The sequence below is a fragment of the Amblyomma mixtum genome, chromosome 7, assembly GCF_055824585.1.
Source record: "Amblyomma mixtum isolate Tamu chromosome 7, ASM5582458v1, whole genome shotgun sequence".
In the NCBI taxonomy this organism is placed as follows: domain Eukaryota; kingdom Metazoa; phylum Arthropoda; class Arachnida; order Ixodida; family Ixodidae; genus Amblyomma; species Amblyomma mixtum.
In genome coordinates this window covers 10,350,067-10,373,440 of record NC_143018.1, presented here as the reverse complement: position 1 = coordinate 10,373,440, position 23,374 = coordinate 10,350,067, and the positions used below count along the sequence as shown (strand labels likewise).

The 23,374-nt window shown below is 48.4% G+C and overlaps 2 protein-coding genes across 5 annotated transcripts in view; one reads left to right on the top strand and one right to left on the bottom strand.

Moving 5' to 3' along the window:
* Grip (Glutamate receptor interacting protein) overlaps positions 1 to 7,693 on the bottom strand; it is a 130,746-nt gene extending 123,053 nt beyond the window's left edge. For all 4 annotated transcript variants that reach the window (XM_089551669.1, XM_089551671.1, XM_089551670.1 and 1 more), the window contains exon 1: positions 7,065 to 7,693. In XM_089551669.1, the coding sequence (XP_089407795.1) occupies positions 7,065 to 7,113 (49 nt within the window). In that variant the 5' untranslated portion in view covers positions 7,114 to 7,693. The remainder of the gene's footprint in view (positions 1 to 7,064) is intronic.
* A 4,423-nt stretch (positions 7,694 to 12,116) lies between these two features.
* LOC149334977 (ras-like GTP-binding protein Rho1) lies at positions 12,117 to 23,075 on the top strand. Its single transcript, XM_089553709.1, has 5 exons — positions 12,117 to 12,339; positions 18,164 to 18,374; positions 19,847 to 20,047; positions 21,250 to 21,432; positions 22,402 to 23,075. Exons 1-5 carry the CDS (start codon positions 12,326 to 12,328, stop codon positions 22,447 to 22,449), a joined length of 657 nt encoding a protein of 218 aa, XP_089409835.1. The 5' UTR covers positions 12,117 to 12,325; the 3' UTR covers positions 22,450 to 23,075.
* Positions 23,076 to 23,374: the final 299 nt, after the last annotated feature.

The window sequence follows — 23,374 nt, the reverse complement described above, 5'->3', positions numbered from 1 at the left end:
CTACGTGAACAAACTCTCAAAGGAAATTTCTATGTCCAAAACTCGGACGTAAAGAGAGGAAGAGATAAGGAAAAGAAGAGATAAAATTTGTCTTCAGGAAACGCGATTCGCGCAGTAACTGTCTCGCATATCTCGGTGGACACGCGAACTGCGTGTAAGGGAAGGGATGAAGGAGGGAGTGGAAGAAAGAAAGAAAGGAAGAAAGAAAGAAAGAAAGAAAGAAAGGAAGAAGGAAAGAAAGAAAGAAAGAAAGAAAGAAGGAAAGAAAGAAAGAAAGAAAGAAAGAAGGAAAGAAAGAAGGAAAGAAAGAAAGAAAGAAAGAAAGAAAGAAAGAAGGAAAGAAAGAAAGAAAGAAAGAAATAAAGAAAGAAAGAAAGAAAGAAAGAAAGAAAGAAAGAAAGAAAGAAAGAAAGAAAGAAAGAAAGAAAGAAAGAAAGAAAGAAAGAAAGAAAGAAAGAAAAGAGGTGCCGTAGAGAAGGGATCCGAAATAATTTCGACCACCTGGGGATCTTAACGTGGCAGTTAATTCATCGGTATACTGAGATGTCCTGATGACGGTTGACTCATGTTGCGCCCTTCTAATCATCAGTCTTCTAATGTTTAAATCACTTTCCATACCACAGCTCCACTTCTGACGTCACAACCCTCTCGACCGACACGGCTTTTCCGCACACACCGGTGACGACGCCAGCTACGCTAAGTTCTCCGTGGAACGGGACGATAAAGGCTATCGCGTAAAAACTGCACCTGACGCGATATTCCAGGGGCTATTTTATGCGATATAGTTACCAAGAGCACTGATCACACCAAATATGCGAAGACAATACAGACACATGAACAAGGCCACACTGTAATTTGAACTCATAACTTCCTGACTGGGACCAATCTCTCCTTATACGTTCATTTGCCCCGCCGCGGTGGCTCAGTGGTTACGGCGCTCGGCTGCTGGCCCGAAAGACGCGGGTTCAAACCCGGCTGCGGTGGCTGAATTTTGATGAAGGCGAAATGCTAGAGGCCCGAGTATACTGTGCGATTTCAGTGCGCGTTAAAGAGCCCCAGGTGGTCGAAATTTCCGGAGCCCTCCACTACGGCGTCCCTCATAGCCCCAGTCGCTTTGGAAGGTTAAACGCCCATGAAACTAAACTGAACCATTTAATATATCCGCAGATCTCCCCTCGGCAGACTTGCATTTTTTCGCTATTCACGATTTTGCTGTCGTGAAAAACGTTTCCGACATATTCAGAAATATTGCAACATTTGCGCCTTGAAAGGCAGGCACTCCCGAGGCCCGCTAAGGGTCTCAGTAAATCAGATGAATGTCATCTTCGCAGGCTACAAACTATGTCTTTCAATAACCCAGCTACGCTTCACGCCATTGAGCCTGAGTCCTTTTCGGCACAGTGCAAATTTTGTGGCCAGAAGGCAAACTTGTACCACATGGTATGGGCTTGTCAGAAAAATGACAGCATTGAGATCATAAATCAGCCAACGCGGGAGGGCTGGGAGGCGGCCCTGTCCAGCTCGGACCTCGAGGAACAACGAGCCCTCGTCGCCAGAGCACGGGCAGCGGCTTTCACCAACGGCGTCCCGGACTAGGGACCCGATCAGCCTTCCCTTCAACTAAGGCTTTAATAAACGTTTTCATCATCATCATCCATTGGTTTTCTATGGCAGTCTTGACTACTCGATACGAGCGACGGAAGAACTGTAAAAGATACATTTTGCTACGCATCAGAAGAGTGGGCCGTTACCTTTAATATTTCTATAACAGTACCTTACAATATTCCAATGTTCAGAACTTTTCTCCAAGAATGCTGGACTGGAAGGGGCGCGTGTGCGGTGGCCTCACTCGTGTCATCAAAGAACGTACAGTCTTTGCCAAAAGTAACCGGTCACAGGTGGTTTGTTTCTTAGTCGCGTAGCGAAGCACTTATGACAGCCCTTTTAAGCTCTGATTCTGTTTAAAGTATGGTCAGCCCTCGCCCTCACGTTCTTACACCTTTCGGTGTTTAGGGGTGCCGTAAAGGATCCATTTCGCGGTTGAGAAGCAAAAACCTGTTGCTCGGTTACTTTTCGTAAACGGGGGTACAGAAAGCTTCGGTACAAGAGACGTGCCCGAGGTTGTGCAGTTCTCTGCTTCCCGTATACTGAAGCACGATTATGGCCGTAATGAAACAGCATGCATATTACAGACGTCATATCTGACGCTACAGAAGAAGGCGGTTCTCAACTATACACTTCTTTCCTCAGTGACCTGATTATCTGACCAACAAACATTTCATGTACAGCCGAGGACAAAAGTCTCTAGGACGCGTGAGCCTCAAACGAAGCCGGTATTCATATTATTATCTGCCGAACGAAGACCACACTTTTGGAGGTGAAAGCCAAACTCATGTTCTTTAACGTGTGGTAGTGAAACGATGTGATCGCTTAAAAGTATGGTGCCTATGGGGCGTAAATCTCTTTCCGAGCGCCCCAGAGATTTTTGTCCCCGAAAGTACGCTGTTCTCTGTTTGCGAGATTTTGTCACGAATATCCGTCCGGCGCGAAATATGTAGCTAATGCTGCTCTAGTTTGAAGAAATGCGGGCAAATATAAGTACGAGTGTAGTAGCTAATAATATAATCTGAGCAAGATAGAAAAAAAAAATAACGCTAGCGAGAACAAGACATCGCGGAGTGAAAAAAACCATTAAACATAGACATCTGCAGGATGTGCTTGAGGCCCGGGACATCGCTTGGGCTCGGAACGGGAGACGAATGACCACGGCACAATGGAATGCGGGATGCTCGCGCGGCCATAGATGAAAAGGAGGAAGGGGTTTTGGCATGAGGGGTCACTGAACCGCGACCCTCTTTCACTCAAACACCACTTCACCAAAGGCAGCCCCGGCCGTCCCCAAAGGACGAAATGAAGATGCCGCGGGTAAGCATGAGGAAGAAAGAAAGAACAGCGCAAAAAAACAGAGAGAGGAGAAAGATAAAGAACGAAAGACATCGATAAAGAAAGCTTAGTCTTCTTGTGGAGCGGAAATCTGCACAAGCGTCTTGGTTGCACAACTTCGCTTTCTCCCTCGAGGGCCTCCAACACCCAATTCGCGCAAACACTTTTCTTCCCTTTTACCCTTTTTATTTAGTGTTGACTCGTTGAATAAAGATTTCTGGGGAGAGCTGTACACCCGGATGTAGAAGGCCTCTTGTGTCCGTCGCTGTTTTTCGCTAGTTTGTCCTTCGTTCGCGAGCGTTGTTTCATAGGTCCGCCGGAAACGCGGGGCACAAGCCCATCAGTGTATCTCCGGCGATTTCGCCAGAAAAAACATGTTCGGTCACTCTCATCTTTTTCCTTTTTTTTTTTGAAATTTTGACCTCTCATAGTTGGTTGCCAGAGTCTGAGCTGCACTGGCCTACATTACAACTTCCGCTTTGTGTTTTGAACATGCCCTGTGCATCGCTAGGATGACGAGAAAATCACTAGCTTGAAGGAAGCGTACAAGGAAGAATTATTCCCTTTCTTTTTTGTTTCGTTTTTGTTTTGAGAAAGCACTTAGGAAGTGCAGCTACACTTGCGCGCTAAGTCTGGCCGCATTTCGACCCCCCCCCCCTCCTTTTCTCTCTCTCCCTCTCGCGCTCGGTCGTTCAATTGCGCCGCGATGTGTTTGCTTCACTAATGGCCGTTCCATATTGGTGTTTGCGCTACATGCCTGATGATGATGATATCACCATTTTATTCGGGCAACAGACGAATCTATTATAAACTCGCCGATGAATATAACAGTGCTAATCGGTTAGAGCGAGTTATGAATTGACGATGTCGTAGATCTATACAAAGAAGATAGCAAGCAGGTCATGCATGCACCCGCTTACAAGACCTGCAGCATTTATGCTCTAGCTATAGTAATGTTGTTCATCCCCCTTTCACCTTATTCTGCAGCTTGCTTCGTAAACAACATGCTGAACGGCAGGAGAGCTTTGTCTTTGCAAAGAAAAGACACTTTAAAACCGAGCAACAACGGTCTTGAGTTTACAGAAGGAAGCGCTTCATGCACGAGGTAGGAATATCTCTTCGGATGTTGATTCAAGATGTTGAGAAGAAGCGGATAGCAACCGCGAGTAACAAACACGTATGCATCGCTTTACACACGTCGCAGACGTTATTAGGAAAGCGTTGGAGACACAACGCAGAAGTGCGTGAAAGGTGCAGACCGACCGCACCAGCACTTCAGTGCAACACAAGCGCACGCTTTGGCCTATACTCGATACATACAGTGCTGCGATGATGAGGCAGCTGTTGCTTCGTGATGACGCGTGAACTGGCCAAACAATCCATCCTTGTCGGCTTCTCTCAGTGAGCTCTTTCGTGGAGGTAATGCACCGTATCTTTTTTTCTTTCTTGAAGATCGGTCGTTTTTCATCCTTCGGATGCTCTGTTCTCGGTGGTGCGAAGCCTACTCTCTCCGAAGTGTGGTGTATAACTTAGAGGTTGTGAGTCCTTGGTTGGGATATCGTCATATAAATATATCGATATCCCTGGTGCTCGGCATCAATATCTCATCAAGAACTTTAGTCGCAATAACAGATTCTCCAGCGTGTGAGCAGTGCGGTTGCGATGAAACGATCGGGCACCTTCTCTGTGACTTCCCTCGTTTTGAGCGAGAGCGCGGTTTCCTGACTGCTACTATCTACCGCTTGGACTCGCGTCCTCTAGCAGCGTTCAATGTTCTGGGGCCTTGGACACAACCTTCCTCACAAAGGAAATCAGTGAAAGCGCTCCTGAGATTCTTAAGGGACTCGGGGTTCTATTCCCGTCTATAATTTTTAAGTTTTCAGTGCGCGCTCTCTGTCCCCTTGACATAGTGGTCGATGGACGCTTGAAAAACTCATTTCATTGCCGCTCTTTTTTCTTTTTCCCCTCTGTTGCCCTCCCCAAGTGTAGGGTAGCCTACTGGGCATCCCCTAGTTAACCTCCCTGCCTTTCCGTCCATTTTTCTTTCTCTCTTAGTCGCCTCACTAGACGGTCTAAAGATTGGTCCCTGATTTCAAGCGTTCGTGTGCCGTTTCTAAATCGCGTATTTTTATGCGGCGCTTTTCAAGGCGAAAACTTGATGTGCATGAAGAAATTAAAAAAAAAAAAATGACGATTGCCTGCACAAATTGAGCGTATGATAAAAGTTCGCGCCCTAATCATTCAGCCTAATGGTACCTCTTTGGCAACTGAAATAAACGTTTACTAACTGCATAATTTCATGCAATGAATAACCTTCTGCCATGAACATGCTGGCTAGAATGCGTCTGCAGACGTAGCATTGGACAAAGCAGAACAAAGACGACACTTTGATAAAACTCGAGTTTGAAGCATGTTACCGTATAGCTGCAGCCGTGCGGTTTGAACATTTTAGGTGTGCCCGAATTCCTTGTTTATTTGCTGGACAGACAAACGGTATCAACCATTAATTAGGTGAATTGCCTTAAGTTTTTGTAGTTTTAGTATGTTAGCGAAATTAAACTTCATAGTTTCCGTGCTCGGTAGGAGTTCAGAGGGGTTATACTTATTAGCACATATAGCTTCACAGCTAGGGATCATAGTCCAAGCTGTAGCGAGCCGACAAAACAGGTCTGAAAACGTCTGAAAAACGGTAGATGCGTCGATGCAGCTTAGTTTGGCCGCTGTATTGAGGCACCCTTAAATAAATAAAAAAAAAAACAGGTGTGGAAGCTACCACCTCACGGCCGTGGTTTCCACTACTCTGCCAGCAAGATGCGGAAGTTCGCGACAGCGCGCATTTATTTCTACCAGGGACGAAATCAAGGCTGTTCTCAACGATGCATGCAAGCACCTTGTTCAGAAAGTTGTGTGCCTAGAATATGTATAGAAAGTTTACAGTCAATTTCCTTTCGTTGTCTGCGCAAGTGTACAGTGTAGTTATTTAAAACATTGTTTCGTCGGTTCACTTATCATGTTCCTATGTTCCGACCCCACGAAACTCGTTTCTGAATGATCATTTTGATGTAGATGTATTCTGCGACGCTTAAGGCTTTTTCCCGACGATGACCTTTTTTAATATAGGCAAAATTTCGCGGCCTTTAAATACAACACGGATAGTCATCCAGGTCCCAAATACTCCCATTACTGAGAATAAATTGCGTAAATATAATAGACGAACACAGTAGACAAAACCGACAGGACATGACGGGTATTCGCATGGGCCATCAGTCCCGACCCCTGTCTTCGTCTTTTATGTCAGCGTAGTGTGCTAATAATGGAAGCCCTGGAACAAATAAACAAACAACAATTATTGCCCAGCTAATTGCCAAAACTACTTGTTGCTATCGGAGCCGCAAGTTAAGGATGCAACTTCACCCAAACCGGCTGCTCAGCAGTCGGGTTCCTACCCCCCACCCTCTCTATCCATCACCACCTGGCTCGACTGGCTTGGCGCTGAAGGGCAGCAAGAACAGCGGTTTCTGGTCGCCCAGGCGGTCGACATGCTCGGCCTATAAATTATGGTCGATTAAAGGTCTTTTACTACTACTACTACTTCACCCAATAAGTGGTTTGCCACCGTAGTTTTCGTCTGCCTTTCCCGCCTGTTTCATTAAACGCCGTGTGAAATGATTCGTCCAGTAGGCTATCGGAACAAAAATAAAGAAATGTGTTCGTCTACAAAGAAGACATTGTACAAGAACTCCTCCTGGTATCCGAAGAAGAGAAGAAGCCCTTTTCGAAGACGGAAAAAACTCGTCCAGAAGTCTTCCATTTTAATAGATATCTTTCATATGATCTTTGCGAAGGTTTGCGCTGCGCGCATCATTTTCACTCGGCTTTTCTTCCGAAGTGATCACCATATAGGACACGCTACCGACGAGATCTAACAGCTTGGCGCGCTTGTCACGTGCTGTTGTAAACAGCAGGAATACAAGTCTCAAAAAGTACCCAAGATTCATCATGCATTCTACACGCTGAATCATGTATGTCCTTTTCATTGGCTCGTATTTGATAAAGGAAAAAGAAATGCGCATTTTCCTGTGAAAAATAAAACGCCCATCGTAGAGAAACGGAAGACTCACGTTGGTGCTTCTGGGAGCTCCTTAAGCAACCTGATCCCCAAGAAGGCATCCTGTTTCAGCTTGCCCTGGCTGTGGCAGTAAGGCTTCGTTGACTAGCGCCGCTGTACAATCGTGACGGGCTTCAGAGCCGTGAAGAAGATGCCTCCGTCGCCGTTCTCAAAGTCGTAACAAACAACTGACACGAAACACCGAGGACACTTCACGCACAAAAACCCAGTCTTCGCTGGAACCCACACCAAAGCAACAGTCGGCCATCTTTTTTCGTCTGTTTGTTTTCCAGCTCCGATAGTATCCCGCTCCTTCGACCTTGGTAGCAGCAACTCCGCACCGGCGTGTACTTTTCTTTTTGTCGATCCAGTCGAAAAAAAGAGAACTGCGCAGCTCTTACCCTTCGTCGTGTCCGGAGAAGAGTAATGAGGTTTCCAAGGAAAAACACTGAAGCGAAGCACACCGCGTTAGCGAAGCGTGACGTCACCACTTACGGGAGCAATCTTGACCCGTCACGAGCCAATCAACGCTTTAATTGGGAGGCAGGCCCGCGCGACGTTTCTCGCAGACGACCATCGACGTACCCGCTCGCCGCGTCGTCTGCTACGGCTTGGTAAAGGGGCCGTCTGCTAGACGCAACGAGAGCGGCGGGAAGGAGGATGGTGAGCAGCGAGGAAAAGAGGGAAGCGCGTCCAAAATAAAAGCCGTCGCCATGGCAACGGAGGCGACGCTCTCGCTCCCATTGGCTGCATTCGCGAGACCGCAGGGTGACGGCGGCGCGTTCGAGCCCCCGGCGTGTGCTTGCCGTAAATAAAAAGCGCGCCGGCGGCGCGGTTTTACCCCACGTTGGGCCCCAACACCGAGACCGCGGTGGCGGCGCGCGCAGGCACGGGGCCAAGCGTTGCCGCCGAAACGCCCCTCGTAGGTGTTTAAAAATAAAATTGTCTCTCCGGAATGAAGCACGCGACAAAAATTAAACGCCTTACCTCCCTCCCCTGCCCTCCCTTTTCCCGCCTTTTTTTTTCCCCTGCTCGCGACACCCGACCCTCGAAGAAAGGAAGGTAGGCGGCAGTTGTGTGCTCGTGTGGCGGGTGGTGGTTTCGCGCACCTTTCTTGTTTTGGCTTTCTTGGCGCGCGCGAGCGCGGGCTTTCTGGACGCAGGACACTGGATAAACTTTCTGGTTGCACGTGTGCGGCGTATCGTTTTCGCTTCGCACTGGCAGGTGCGTCGACAGGGAGCTCTTAGTTTGCCGCAAAACAGGTGACGGAAGTTGCCGGACCACGGGTACATCCGAAAAACTTTTCAAAACAAAAGCTTTTGCCCTCCATCAGGTCGAATGACTCAGAGCGCTTACTTGCGACCACCGAAAGCACACTGTCAAGAGTAGAGGCTCCCCTTTCCTCCTGGATAATATTGGAGAGTTTTAGCTTAGCGTAGAGGTATACCAGATTACCGGATGCATCCTGCGCACGCATGATGTCAGGTGCGTGCCCCCACCTGTCCATTCGTAGCTGCCAACCGCAATCCGCTGTACGTCTACATGGGTACGTCTCCGCATTAAGCTGAAACTCTGTGTTCTCATTGGCTGGCAGGTGTAGTCGAGCGTTTGACGGAACAACGTCTAGCCAGTGTGAAGCACTGAAAAAAATGGCTTGCGACAGTTACTGATCAAACTGAAAGTAAGTAGATGACTTTTATGCGAAGCATATTGCTAGAGCTACCACTCACGCCGTCACCGTGGGACCCCCACGTGACACCGTGACGTCACACCACGTGACACCGTGACGTCACACCACGTGACATCGGATGAGAGAGCCGGCCTCCACCTCGCGCCGTCGCCGTGGGACCCCTAGCCGTCACGCCACGTGACACCGTGACGTCACACCACGTGACATCGGATGAGAGAGCCGGCCTCCACCTCGCGCCGTCGCCGTGGGACCCCTAGCCGTCACACCCGCGCATTTCGAACGCGCGTTCATACTCGGTGTAGGTGAAACGCTCGCTCCACCGGGCAGGCAGACGCGGCTTCCGTCGCAATCCAGGCGCCCACCCAACGCGCGTCTCGGGGTTAGTCGGCGTTCCGCTGTAGCCATGCCGTTGTCTTCCCCCACGACGAAGGCTTCTAGTGGTTGTATTAAAATGACCAAGTATTCAACCAAGGAAAGCCATGTATTACCAAGCCTAACCACTAATATGCTTCGCATTCCCCAGGCTTAGCCAAGCTGAGCCTCAGCAATTTTTTTGGGTACCCGATAGGATGGGACTTCTCTTAATCGGACCCAATAAATATTTCCATCGTCATCATCATCTCTTGTAGGGTCATCGCTCTAGAACGCTGCCAGCTTTGCAGCTTTGTTGCGCTGCGAGAACATAAATTTGCACCATCCTAATTTGCTATTATACGTAATTAAAACCCAGGGGCAGTGTTACGTGGTTAAACCTTAAACCGTGGGAGCCACGGGCTATGTTTCCGGGTTAAGGGCTGTGCATGCGACCTTGTTTCTAGCAGAACATTCTTGCTGGCTAGTTGGTTCATTTCATAAAAGGTAGAACTACACGAATAAGGCTAGGACACGAGACATAGGTGTCGTTTTCCTTGCTATGTCTCGTGTCCTTGTCTTATTCGCGCAGTCCTGCCTTTTAGTTGTTTCCAGCAAACGGCACCTGCTCTGGCGCCGTAGGGTGTGGGAGCCGGAGATTCTCGCTTTCATCAAACGCCCAGCGTCTGCTTTCCTGATGTTCCTCTACCACAAGGAGCATATGAGGGCCGGGGTATCTCGCGAGCAGGGTCCTGCGAGGAAGCGCATTCATTCAGGTGGGCCTGGGAACAGGTGACCACTACGGGGGGCCGTAGAGCAGGCGTCTTCACTCAATTAGGCATGGAACAGGTCGCTTACACAGTTGGGTACGGAGGCAGATGCATTCACTCAAGTGGGCCCTGGGATAGACGACTTCATTTTGGCGGGTGTGGGTGCAGGTGCCGTCACTCTGGTAGGCCTGGGAGCGTGAAATCTGCTGGGGATTGCAGCTTGGAGCTACATTCAGTTTGGCAGGGGAGCATGTGCTCTCTTCGGTGGGCCTGGGAACAAATGACTTCCCTCAGGTAGCCGTAGGAACATGCGCATACACTCGGATGGGCTGGGAGTGAGTGAATCCACTCATATGTATGGCTCAGCGTCCACCCAGGCAGGCCTGAGAGCACTTTTATCCACTGCGTGCATTTACTCAGATGGGCCTGGGAGCAGGCGGTTTTACTCAAATGGGACTGTGGGCAGGGGAATCCAGTCAGAGGGGACTGGGAGTGGGGGCGTTCACTCAGGAGGGTGGTGCAGCAGGGGAAAGTGATAAGTTTGGGATTTAAAAAAAAAAACCGCTCTCTTCTCAGGTGCGTCCACACTGATCGCTCGCCAGGATCGGCACTCTACCACCGTACGCACATTGCGATCGGTCCGTCGTTTTCGTGAGCCATTGTTCTGTGGAAAAAGAAAGATTACTTTCGAAGATTCGGTTGGCCCCGAATGGAAATGACTTTCTCCGAATTTGTTGCAGTCGAGTTTATTACTTTATATTTACTTTTTGATTTTTAATAATCTAATTAATCGAATTCAGCACTGACGGGGACTGAATACTTGAAATCTCCTCCTCTTTGCTAGGCCTTTACAGAAAAGGTTTATTCCGAACAGTTATCACCCAAAATTTCCAAAGGAAACAAAAAATTCAAACCTCGCAGAACAACAGTTTACTTTTCATTGCCAAAGGCGTGCGGCAGAGATCATCCACCAAATGCCACTTCAGACGCAAAATTCATATATTGACGTCAGCAGATTTGTAGACACCACTAGTGCCGCAAAATGGCACTTTTCACCTCTTCACATAATGGACGTGTATCGCTTATTCTGCGCAATGCGTTGACCTTGCAAATTGCGCCAAGTTTTTTTTTTTTTTTTTTTTTATTCTGAGGACTCGTCATGTGGTGTACGATTCCACATGGCGAGTACTCGCTCCTGCACTCTGTGCACCTTTGGGGCTAGTCGTTTTTTCAGTCTCACCTTTCTTTTTCGGCATGAACCCGACAATAAGTCACACAGCAAAGCGTTCAGTTGGGCGAGTTGGTAGATATTCATGATGTAAACAGCGCGAACTACAAGAGCACAGGAACAACTTAAACATTGGTGATGACCTTTCACATTTGGTCAAACATTGTCTAGAATGTAAAGTCATGAAAAAGGAAAAGAAAAAATTCACTGCATTATTCAATCAAACACGTGTACTATACACCCACAGTGATCAGACGACACGAGAAGTTGTCGAGGCTTTTCACATCGCAGGGGATCAACTGAATTGCGTCAGCAAACCATCTGTTTTCCTTTGCGATAGGGAGATGAATTTTCTCGGGAGCACCTGACGAATGTGCGTTTCATGGTTTTTAATTTTTTTTGTGTGTTGTTTCTTCCCTTTGATTGTTTCTTCATATAAGAAGGTTTCAGTGAATAAACCTTTTAGTTGCGAGTCAGCGCTCGTCCTGTGTCCCTTCTTTTCTTGTCCCTTGTAGTTCGCGCTGTTTACATCATGAATAAGTCACACACGCTTTGAATTTCGTCGTTTACTTACGCACATACACTCCTAACCGGAAAAAAAAAAACATTTCTCGTCTGCTCAGCAAATTGTCTGCACAAGGCGCGAAGTAAGGGCGTGCTACCTGTCCACATGAGTTCGTACTACTACATTGCGTTGCAACCGAGAGATGACGCTAGTCGTTGATGCGATTTAGAGATGGCGAGGTGCGTAAAGACGGCTGGAAACGTGGTTGAAAGCTTGCTTGGCTTGATGATTTTATATCACATGTTTTAACGCATGTGTCTGAAGTAGTCTGAAGCGTAGATTTTGTGACGTTTTCCTGGTGTGAAGCGACGTATAGTAGCTCCATGCGTGCCATCGTGCAAGTCTTCATCGACGCTCAAGAGATGGCGCACAAAGCGCTCGCGTCGAGGCGCTTGACCCGACACCGAAGCTGAAGTTGGGGGCGGGTGCTTTCAAACTGTTATCTGATAGCAGTAAAACAATCCGCGGCGGTTATCGGACGAACACAACTTGCACGATCCCAAATACGTTGGCGCGCCCTGTGCGAGGAAGCTTTCGCCTCTTTTTTCGTAGAAATCCGTTGCACTAAACTTTGTCTAAAGGCGGAGAAGGCGGCATCGAAGAAACAACTCCTTGACCCTGTGGCGTACCGTTGGTGATTCCAAGCACATGGCCGTTCCGAGCTCAGCCTATGACGAGTGAACAGTAAGTGCGAAGCGAAGGAGTGTCTTGTTTCTGCGCTTTGAATGCAGCGTGTATGCCGTGCGCTACTACACTATGATCCTTAGCCGTGTCAAAAGCATGCAGCTGCATCCTTCATCGCGGTATCAGTAGTATGTGCGAATACCAAGTGTGCTGATGATCGCTCCCCAATTCACCTACATTGTCAGTCTCTTTTAAAGGACTAGCGGTCGTGACAATGCATGTGTTACTCATGGTTACCCCTGTGCCACTTTTCGGCGCATCTGGCACGTAGTGTAATGCTGTGTTAGTGCGGATCTAAGTTAACCGCATTAGCAGGAACTCCCCCGCCGAAAGTCCCAGTCCTTTGACGCCGTATACCACAGAAAGTAGTAATGAATCTAAAACCGCTCTTCGATTCAAGCATCTACTTTACCTGTCGTTTTCTTCGCCCGCGAATTTCGAAAGCAGGGATGGTTTAATTTTTTTTAATTCCCTCACGTCACCACCCCGCACGCTTTCTTCGGTGTATTCTCAGGAAAGCGGCAGCTTGACTGACGTGAATTTTAGCGCGGTGACACTGCGTTCGACGCGCAGTGTGTCAAGCGCGTGAAGGTGTCGTGTGAAAGAAGAATCGGGGCTGTTCAAAGAATAAAAAAACAAGCACAAAACACTTAGCTGCGCTGCAAGTAACTAATGTAAAGCTATCGGGTTCAGACGCACCTTCGCTGCAAGACTCTCGCATGTCCAAGATAAGGGTAACAGCATTGCTATTCTGCATGAAACCAACGAAAACTGCCAAGTGCGCTGCATTTTCGTCTGTTTGCGGGGCATGCTGCTAATATGCTGTAACGCAACTTTTCTTTTTTTTTTTACATGCAACACCTGCACCTACAAGCTGCACCTTCACGCTTGCTTCTAGCGTCTTTGTGCATAACTTGAAGCCAGAAATGAGTGAAAATGGGGCGTAGGGGTTAGTTATTTGAGGCGAAGTGCAAAGTACGCTTGTGCCCTGTGGTGCAAACTAATTCGGAATCTTTCACTACGCTGACTGTACCCCTTTTGCTTATTTCACTCACTCTCATCCCTTCCTTCCCGGTGCGGTTTGGGCGTCCACCGAGAAGTTAGACAGTTACTCTGCCTTTCTTTTCTTCATAGCCATTTAACCATTTATTTATAATTAATTAGTCATTTGTGTCTGTGTTCCCACAACCATCGGTCCTAATAGATTAGTCATCACTCCTTCAATGGCATTCCGTCTCTGATTGCTTCTAGTCATAAGGGTTATTTGATTTTGTTTCGTTTCGCCTTTTGTTTTGATCGGATATCCGTGTGCGTGTTTGATTCCTTCAAAAAAGCTTTATTAGGTTGCTATGCGAGGCATATGACAGCGGCTATCAGAGACAATAAAAACGGCTGCTATGCAGTGACGTCATCTGTGTTTGTTTTTTTCGTTGTCCATATGCTTTTTCTCTTCCTGCTGTTTCTTTGGAATTGTTTGACTTATAAAAACCATTTTGAGAACGCACGCTACGAACCTTATTGCTGTTTGCAAAAACGCAAGAAAAAGCTCATATTCAGCAGAGAGGAATTTCTACGCACTTTATTAAAGTCGAAGTTTCTCTGCCTTTTACACGCTACCTTTATTTCGCACTTATTCGCAGTTTATTAGTGAAGCGCAAATATATGCGCGCTTCTAAAACGTCTGAACACGTTGATCATTCCTGCATATTAAGTTTTATGCTGTTGGAGCTAACCAGATTGCCTAACATTACTAATCCACTGCCGATGTAAAATTTCGGACCGGTCCAAAATGCCGATCGCTACTTTTTAATAATTTTTGAGCGTTCAAAGAAGTTAATATCGTTTCGGCACTGAGCTAAGGACAGTTGAACATTGCTCTGACCTCCGCCTAAGAACAGTCATTATCTTTTTACGTTAAGCCTTGCTCTGAGGGAAGTTTTGTTTGCTGATACATTGTTGGCCTCACGGATGTGGCATGTCAAGGCCAAGATAAGTACACCAACGTGGAGCTTTCAGACTGGAATAATCAGTCACTATTGGCCTCAGAGAGGCAACGAAGTCTCGATGTTCAGTAGTGTTCGTGTTTTTGAGTACTATATAGCCATGCGCTACTTTCCCATCTGAGACTGCTGCTTTCTCAGCGGTAGGTGTATACGGTACTCTCCCCAACCTACTGCTTTGGATCAGTGGCTGTGGCGTTCAGCTGCTGAGGCTGAGGTCGCGGGTTCGAATCTCGGCCGCGGCAGTCGGCCACATTTCGGTGGAGGCGAAGCGCAAAAACTTCCGTTTGTTGTACCATCTCATTGCATGTTAAGAAACCCAAGGTGGTCGAAATTAGTGTTCTTTTAGTGTTTTTTTAGAAAATTGGCGCAGTAACTATCTCATTTTTCGGTAGACACCTCAGCCGCACCGTTAGGAAAGGGAGAAAGGTGGCAGTTAAAGAAGAGAGAAAGAGGTGCCGTAACGGAGGGCTCCGGAATAATTTCGACCACCTGGGGACCTTCAACGTGCACTGACATTGCACAGCACACGAGCGCCTTTCGCGCTTCGCCTTCGTCCAAACGCGGCCGCGCGGCCGAAATTATCCCGGAGCCCTTTACTACGGCGCCTCTTTCTCTATCCCTTCTCCCACAGCCTCCCTTCCTCCGCCCTTTCCTTCACGGCTCGACTGGGGTGCCCACCGTGAGCGGGACGGTTACTGCGTGTTTCCGTTTCGAAGCGAAAAGCTTCACTACGCTAGTCAACACCGCGCTTCGCGTGAGCCGGCGTATGTCGGAGCACGAGTGACGTCACGCACGGCGTAGGCTACTGCGCATGTGCGCCGCCACTTCTCCTCGCCACCGTTTGACCTTTCTCCGAAGCCGTGCGCAGTGCGCATTTGAAAGGAGGGGTATGTAAGGCGCGCTTGCCCATAGAACAGGCGCACGCTGCCGCGCGCTGTGCGTCATCGTTTGACGTTCGCCGCAAGCGAGTGTTTATCGCGGATCACCGCAGCTTTTCACTTCGAGATATCCAGGCTTAACCTTAGCTAAGCCCAGCCAATTTTTTTCCACGACTCCTCCCATCCGCTCTTTATTTGCAGGATCACTCTCTATTGACGGAGGCTAAACACAAAGGGCGCCCGTGCGCTGTGCGATGTTAGTGCGCGTTAAAGATCCCCAGGTGGTCGAGATTATTCCAGAGCACTTCACAACGGCATCTGTTTTTCTCTTCTTTCACTCCCACCTTCCTCCCTTCCCTTGCAGCGTGGTTCGTGTATCCACCGGGAAGTGAGACACTTACTGCGCCATTTTTTTTCCTAAAAAGCCACCTTTTCCTAAAAAAATTCTTTGCAGAGTCATTTCTTTGTAGTCACCTTTAGTATATGGAGGTAAGCGTGTGTGAATGCTACATCAATTTCTTTAGTTTATAGATTTTCCGCACCACCAACCAAGGAGAGAGCTGCGTGGAGAACATCAATGCAGTTTGTCTTTTATGGTTTTATGGGATTTAATATCCCAAAGCGACTCAAGCTATAAGGAACGCCGTAATGGAGGGCTCCGGATAATTTTGACCAGCTAGGGGTCTTTTACGCTCACTGATATTTATTTATGTATTTCTTGTGCACCTCAAATGCCCCTGAATAGGGGTATTACATGAGGGGAAACAATACACAAAATGAATCTGAAATGAATGACATGGGGTTTAAAACAGAACATTTTCAATGGCTTTTTCAAAATGGACGGGGCTGGTGTGGAGTGCGGCATCGGCAGGCAGGCCATTCCAGTCTATTGCAGTCTGGGAAAAGAAGGAATGAAGGTGCGCAGTGGTGCGTGCGCGGGGGGGATAAACGGCTTTGCTGTGACTGGTGCGAGGAGACACGTAATGAGCTGGTTTTAGATCTGCAAGGGATTAATGATAAAACTTGTGGAAAAGGATTAGTCGGCAGATTTTGCGTCGCAGCTCGAGGTCAGGCAGGTTAGCTCTTGACTTCATGACAGTCACACTAGAATGATAAGAGTAGTCTGAATGGATGAATCTAGCTGCACGGTTTTGCACTGATTCAAGTGCTTTAGTTAGATAAGAAATGTGAGGGTCCCAAACTGCGCATGCATATTCCAGCTTGGGACGAACCAACGTTATGTAGGCGAGAGTTTTAATAGACGAAGAAGCTACAATACACGGGCTTGTAGCATTTAGCCTTCATCGAAATGCGATCGCGGTCGGGATCGAACCCGCGTCTTTCGGGCCAGCAGCCGCGCACCATAACCACTGAGCCAGCGCGGCGGCTGAACATGAATTTATGAAGGGAAGGTAACGCGGGCGCTGGGTAAAAAGTGCCTCGAAAACTATCAAGCGTTACTGAAGGCATACGGACAAAAAAAGAAAAAAACACTGGACATGAACCACTTGTAGCACATGACCTGTTGTTTTTGGTGTTGTTTTCTTGCATTAGTGCCTTAAGTTTAGCGCTTCATATTTTTTCAGCTATATGCACGAGCATGCCACAGAGCGCGCTTTACAAAGATAAGCTTCATGGCTGAGTATTTCCTGCCTTCACTATAAAAGAAGGGTGTGCTGTCGGGCTAGTTGGTGTATTACTTTGCAGATTTATGATGCCGAATGTGTTTTCCTCAACTAATTTTTGCCATATCAAACTGCGGTTGCCTGTACTGCACACAGTCTTTGCGCATGCTCGTACATTCCTTTATAGTCTCTGCTTTACACCACAGCAAAACATGTACGTGGTAGTAGCGCTTGTTAATCTTCATATGTGCCTCTTCCCAAGTCCCTTGTCTCTATTTTTGTGCTGATTTCTTTACATTATTCACCATAACAGTGTTGGAGGAAGCAAATCTTTCCAGCTGTTTTGGACGCGGCAGCCACAGGCCATTCGGACGCCTTTGCGAACCAAAGCCTGGGGCTTTATCAAAGGGGAGTCTCCCCGCAGTAGCAGCGTCAGAGGGGTGTAGCAGAGGAGGGGCGCACAACCTCTGTGCATTGTGAAACGCAATTAGATAAGGAGACGTATCGGACGTCGTGAGGCAATCATATATCGCCGAAGCCTTCCTCGTCACGTATTTCTTGCCACCTACATTGGTACCTCTTTCTTTTTCACAGATGGTTATCTGATGGCAAGCGTGGATTTGGCTTTCAGATCTCACCTATGCAGACACAGTATCTCTTAATGTGTCTTGTCTCTCCCGTGCTGTCTATCTTCGCTGTGCAGCTGCCGCGGTGGCTTGTATTGATTATGGCGCTCGGCTGCTGACCCGAAAGACGCGGGTTCAATCCCGGCCGCGGCGGCCGAATTTCGATGGAGGCGAAATTCAGGAAAGCCGTGTGCTGTGCGATGTCAGTGCATGTTAAAGAACCCTATGGGGTCGAAATTATTCCGGAGCCCTTCACTACGGCGTCCCTCAGCCTAAGCCGCTTTGGGACGTGAAACAAAAACCCATAAACCATCTAAGTTTATTCACAGAGAAAAAAACACTTAATAACCACGCGAGCAGGCAAAAAGATAAAATCAAGACAGAAAAAGCAACAGATACAAGGCGTGATTTAACAAGGCACACGTGCCAAAAGGACCAAAGCAATGATTATAACGCTGACAAAGACCCACTAAGAAAACTAATCTCTTGTGTGTTGTTGTCTCCGTCTTTTAGCGCCAGATACGCTTTTTGTGTAAACATTTCATGCTGCAACCAACTAGCTCAAATCAAAGTATTGCTGATAAACCATCCCTTCGCTGTGTGACACCAACTAGCCCGAAGTGTCACCTTGGCAAAACAAGAAGGTGGTGGGCCAGTTGGCGATTTGAATTAAGGATGATTGATGGCTGCAGGTCGGACGCCCGAGCCTCGTGGCACTCCATGAAGGAAGAGGAGAAGCCCGAGGTCACCGTCGACTTCTACAAGAAGCTGGTGACGGTCGGCGACGGCGGCTGCGGAAAGACGTCGCTGCTCAGCACCTACATCACGGGGGTCTTTCCGGAGAACCTGCGCGCCACCGTCTTCAACACCGTCATCACCGAGGTCAACGTCGGCAAGAAAAAGGTCGGTCCGATGGGAGCATATATTATGCTGAACCACTTTAATTTCAATTCAATGAGGTTCGAATTTATGAAGCTTCCAAGTAAGTCATGCGTAGTTTGTTTCGCACTGTGATTTAAAATGGTGACGTATTATTGACGATTAAAATCGCCACGATCTTCAGGCTTCCCCTTACCGCATTGAAGAAGTGCAGAGAAGATCGGTACTGACATGATTTTTTGCGAGAGTTCAGACTCCCGTTGCCTTCGCCCACATCCTGCTCTGCATTGTGCGAAGCAGCCGTTCAATGCTTCGCGACCTTTCGTTAGGTGGCGTTAGTTCCATTGCTTCAAACGAGCCTCCGTGCGCTGAAAATGCACCGCCGATGGAGTCGTCATGCGACCCTCTGCCCGGCACCGAGTGAGGAGCCTGCTCGTCGTCGCGGCTTTATTCGGCGATTCGACGATATTAGTTGGATAGTTGTGAAGGGAGGTTTGTTGGGACGTGGGAAGCGCCGGCGACGAGTATTCTTGCACGATTAATCGATGAAGCAGCGAGGCAAGAGGCAGAGTCATAAGGAGCAGTTGTTGTTGTTAACCTCGTACATTGATGATGATGATGATGATGTCCTCGGGCTGAATGACACATACCCACGGCGGGGGATTGGCCAGGGTGCATAGCGGATACATTGGGGAGCAGCTCTCCAGCACGAGCGTCAGCCGGCCGCCTCAAGGGCTTCGTCGTCTTCTTCATTCAACTAGTATTGGTTGATGAAGACGACGATGTGCAGTGCACAGCGCCAGAGTTTGAATATTAGTTCCATAGTAGTATTAGTTGATGAAGACGACGATGGGCGATTCACAGCGCGAAAGTGTGTTGCAGTTTAACACGAAGCCATTACATGCATTGCATTCGATTTCGCAGAAAAGGCATCGTCCCGTCTTCGATCTCCCATCTAACAGGTCCCCTGTCGTTGCGTCGTCCAGTCTGTCAGCCTATTACCCTTTTACTACTCCTTTTCCTCTTCTATAAACGCTCCTCTTTCCAGCAGTTCACCGCCTGTGTCTTGGCCAGTCCCCCGTAGTGGGTATGTGCCATTTTATTTAAGGCCAACCAACACAAAGCCTGATCGCCTGCGGCGATACCATATTAATCTCCTGCAGAGGCCAGTTAAGCTGATCTGTTCGCGCCACCGCTAGTTCGAATCACAGTCACGGCAATATTTGTTTTATTTATTTATGATTTGGCCAAGGCGGCCCTAGAGGTCAAGCTTCACACTAATTCGATAAACCGGTTAGACCTCGTGAAGAGTAGCGCTTTTGCACTAAATGAAAAAAAACTGCTTGATTTTACGACGAGAAGCGACTGGTCTTCATTGGGGATGCGCTTGCTGGTCAAATTAGAGAGTACACGACGAAATGAATTATTTTGCGCGATTTGCAATGAGTGGATGAGGTGGACTTGAGTGATGCACCAGCTTGGCGACTCTCCGGCAGGTTCGGCTCAGCCTGTGCGACACGGCGGGCCAGGAGACGTACGATGTCCTGCGCACGCGCAGCTACTCCGACACCGACGTCATCATCATCCTGTTCGCCATCGACGCCCCTGAGAGTCTGGACAACGTCGAGGTCCGGTGGAGCCCCGAGGTGAAGCACTTCAGCCCCAAGGTGCCCATCCTGCTCGTCGGCAACAAAAAGGTGTGGACTCCCGGGCATCGGAGCACATCGCCTCATGCAGAATATGATCGCACGCACTGTCGAGTAATCTGTAGCTTCCTGAGTTGAGTTGAGTTTAGATGCTGTAAGCTACAGGTGGGGTTAGCCTTGCGGTGGAGCAATCTAGCGATTGCTCCACCGTAGCGACACCTACAATAACTAAATCACATAATCCGGCAACGAAGTCAAAAACACAAATAATAGTCACTCCTGCGGTGACTATGTGGAGACTAAGACCATGTCCAGTCAGTAGTTTAAAAGAAGACGTGAAGCCTCCTTTGTACAGAATTGGTTCACGCGCGGGAAAACAATGTCCTGAAGGAAGCTGTGAGGGAGTCTTGCCTTCTTGAAAGAACCGAATAACACGCCCCTTTCCGCGTTGTAAAGAATGCAGCACATTAAGTAATGTCCTATATCGGCAGCGTCCCGGACGTGTGCTCCCGATGTTCAACAGAAGAGTTGGTCGTTTTGGACACGTGGGTAGCACACCGAACGGGGGTTCCCTGCGTTCAACAAAAGAGAAGTTGGTCCTTGTGGGCCCGTGGCAGCGTCCCCAACTTGGGCTTCCTGTGTTCAACTAGAGTGTTAGTCGTTTTGGTCACGTAAAAAACGTCCCGAACACTCGCGCCCCATGTTTAACCCAATATGATTTGGTCGATGTGGTCGCGTGGACAGTATCCCGAACGGGTGCTTCGTGTTCAACCAAAGAGAAGTTGGTAGTAGTTGTGATGTGGGCAGCTACGCGAGTGCCTCTGCGCCGGCGCTGTGCGAAACGCTACAGGAAGGGCGACGATGCTGCCTCCCAGGAATGTACGAAACACGGCTATATTGGTGTTAAGGGAAAGTGAACCTCGACTGGACACACAACGAACAAGAGAACAGATTGTGTGTGAAGGTAACGGAGCGGATTCCAAAGGAAGGAAAAAGCGCACGTCAACGGCAGTGACTCAGGTGGGCAGAAAATTGCTGGAATATGATGCACGTGCCTGGCGCAGGATAGGGACAGTTTGTTTCAGATGGGAGCCTTTGCCCTGCATTGGGTATAGTGTGGTTAACGACGATGACGATTGTTTGCACAGGTTAAGCTAGTTCAGGCGACGCGTGCTATTGCGATGTCTGACAAGTAACTGGTCGCAGACTGAGCGACCACTTTCATCGGCGCCCTCTTTTTCGCGCCCACGCAGGACCTGAGGGAGGACCCCGAGACCATCGAGGTTCTTCGCGAGCGACGGCAGAGCCCCGTGTCGTACCAAGAGGGCCTGGCGGTGGCCAAGAAGATCAAGGCCAAGGGCTACCTGGAGTGCTCCGCCAAGGACGGCACCGGCGTCTCCGAGGTCATCCTCAAGGCCTGCCGCCTCGCCATCGGGGTGAGCGCGGCCGTGCTTATTTGTCTGGCGCAAGCAAGTGCGAGAGGCGCCACGTCATGCCCACCTTTAGGTTTAACGTTAGCAGGTAGGAGAAGAGCAGTCTGGGTTTTTTAACGTGAAACGATGAGATTACGAGGGATGTCACGCTGCGCTGCGCAGTGCTCGCCCACAAAGGCGTCCGCGGAACATTTTCGGGGGGGGGGGGGGGGGGGGGGGGTGCGGTAGGTTAGTAGTTTTCTACTAGGGCATAAATAATATCCGTAATTCCAGAGGGGGGGGGGGAACCTCTCTCCCGCCCCCCTCTTCCCCCCCCCCCCCCCCCTTACGGACGGCCATGCTCGTCCAGACTGTCCATTGACGTCATCGGGATAGAGCATGCGGCGGCAAGGTGTCGCCTTATTCGGTTGTGAGCTTTTGTGAAGAGTGGTTTGTGAAAATTATTTCTGAGTTATAGATTCCACGCAGAGCTTTCAAATTTGGCTCGACTTCCCGCAAAGACTACCTCTACAGATATATTGCACTAGAATATGCCCATCAAAATCATTTCAGGGTCCCTTTAAGTATGAGTTTCTTCTCCGAAGATGCGGAATAGTACAGTCTTTGTCAAAAGTAGCCAGGCTGCATGGTTTGCTCCTAGCTTGTATAGTGGAGCCCTTGTACTTTTCTAAAGATCAAAAGATGTTGGAACGTAAGAAGACCCCCAGTCCTTACCTTTAACGACCATTTCGGCTTCAGGGAAGCTGTAAGGGCTCCACTGTACGAGCTAGAAGCAAACCAAGCATCCCTTTTACAAAGGCTCTACATGCCGAGTGCCTTGTAGACATACAGCTAGTAATACCGTTTGAGACAGATGCTAATCGGTATCTTGTTGCGCAACTTATATAGTTTGTTTGAGCTCTGTGCATTCCTACGTCAATTTATCTGAGCAGATTTATTTTCTAACCATACTCCTTCCTCCTTACTTTTCAGCGGAGAAGGTTCAACTTCTTTGCCAAGCTGTGCTGTGCCTACAACTGAGCGCCACAAACTGCGCATGCCCGGTCGCTTGTCTTTCCCGCTATAGGAGCACGTTATGGATGAGCCCGTTACTTGCTGAACTAGAATCGACGCTTCGGGTACCACGTGAAATCGGGACATCCGAAAACTCAAGGTGCGCGTGCCACCCAAGGTTATGCGGGTGGACCCATCATGTAACTGCAGCCCTCAGAGCCCATGCTGGTGTAAGTTCTTTCAGGTTATACAGCTGAAGTTTAGAAGCTGGATATTCGGTAGCTACACAGCTGGCGTTCTGAACTGTCCGCCCAATAATCTGAAAAGAACAATGAACTGTGGACCACTATTTGGCTGGGGCTGAAATTATTCTGAAAAAAGTTTTTAGACACCAAGTAAAACTGGACACGTATGTTCCATGTTCCACAACTTGGGCGTGACTGCACCATATCGTCTTAATAAAACTCACACTTTAAATCTAAGTGCATTAGAGTGCATCGCAGTGGGCTTGCAAGTTTGTTGAGGGCATGTTGTGTTTATTTCACGCTATTACCTTTTTTACTGCCTTTACGACACCATATATTGTGGTGATGTACATAAACATGTTTTACAGTCGAGTGAGTAATAAACTTCTGCAGTGTTCCGTTTGGTAATGCTTTAGATGTTGTCGCATTTTCACTGTGTAGAATAAGATGATTGTTGTTGCTCAATTTTGATTTCACAAGCGGTGTGGCGGCGAGTGACGTTCTATAAGGTGAAAGCCTTTAGCGGCTCATACTCGCGGCCATGACTCTGTCCGTCCGTCTGTTGCATCTGAAGTGAGTCATAACTAGTCATTGCTAGTCGCAAGTCACGACTAACTAGTCATTAACCAGTCACCAGCTAATTAATTGACTAACTAGTCATTGACTAGTCATCAACTAATGAGTCATGACTAGTTAGTCATCAATTA

Excerpts from the sequence above, each read along its gene's own strand:
- LOC149334977 (XM_089553709.1), top strand. Across the intron at positions 18,375-19,846 it reads TCAACGTCGGCAAGAAAAAG|GTTCGGCTCAGCCTGTGCGA; the intron begins GTCGGTCCGATG and ends ACTCTCCGGCAG. Across the intron at positions 20,048-21,249 it reads TGCTCGTCGGCAACAAAAAG|GACCTGAGGGAGGACCCCGA; the intron begins GTGTGGACTCCC and ends GCGCCCACGCAG.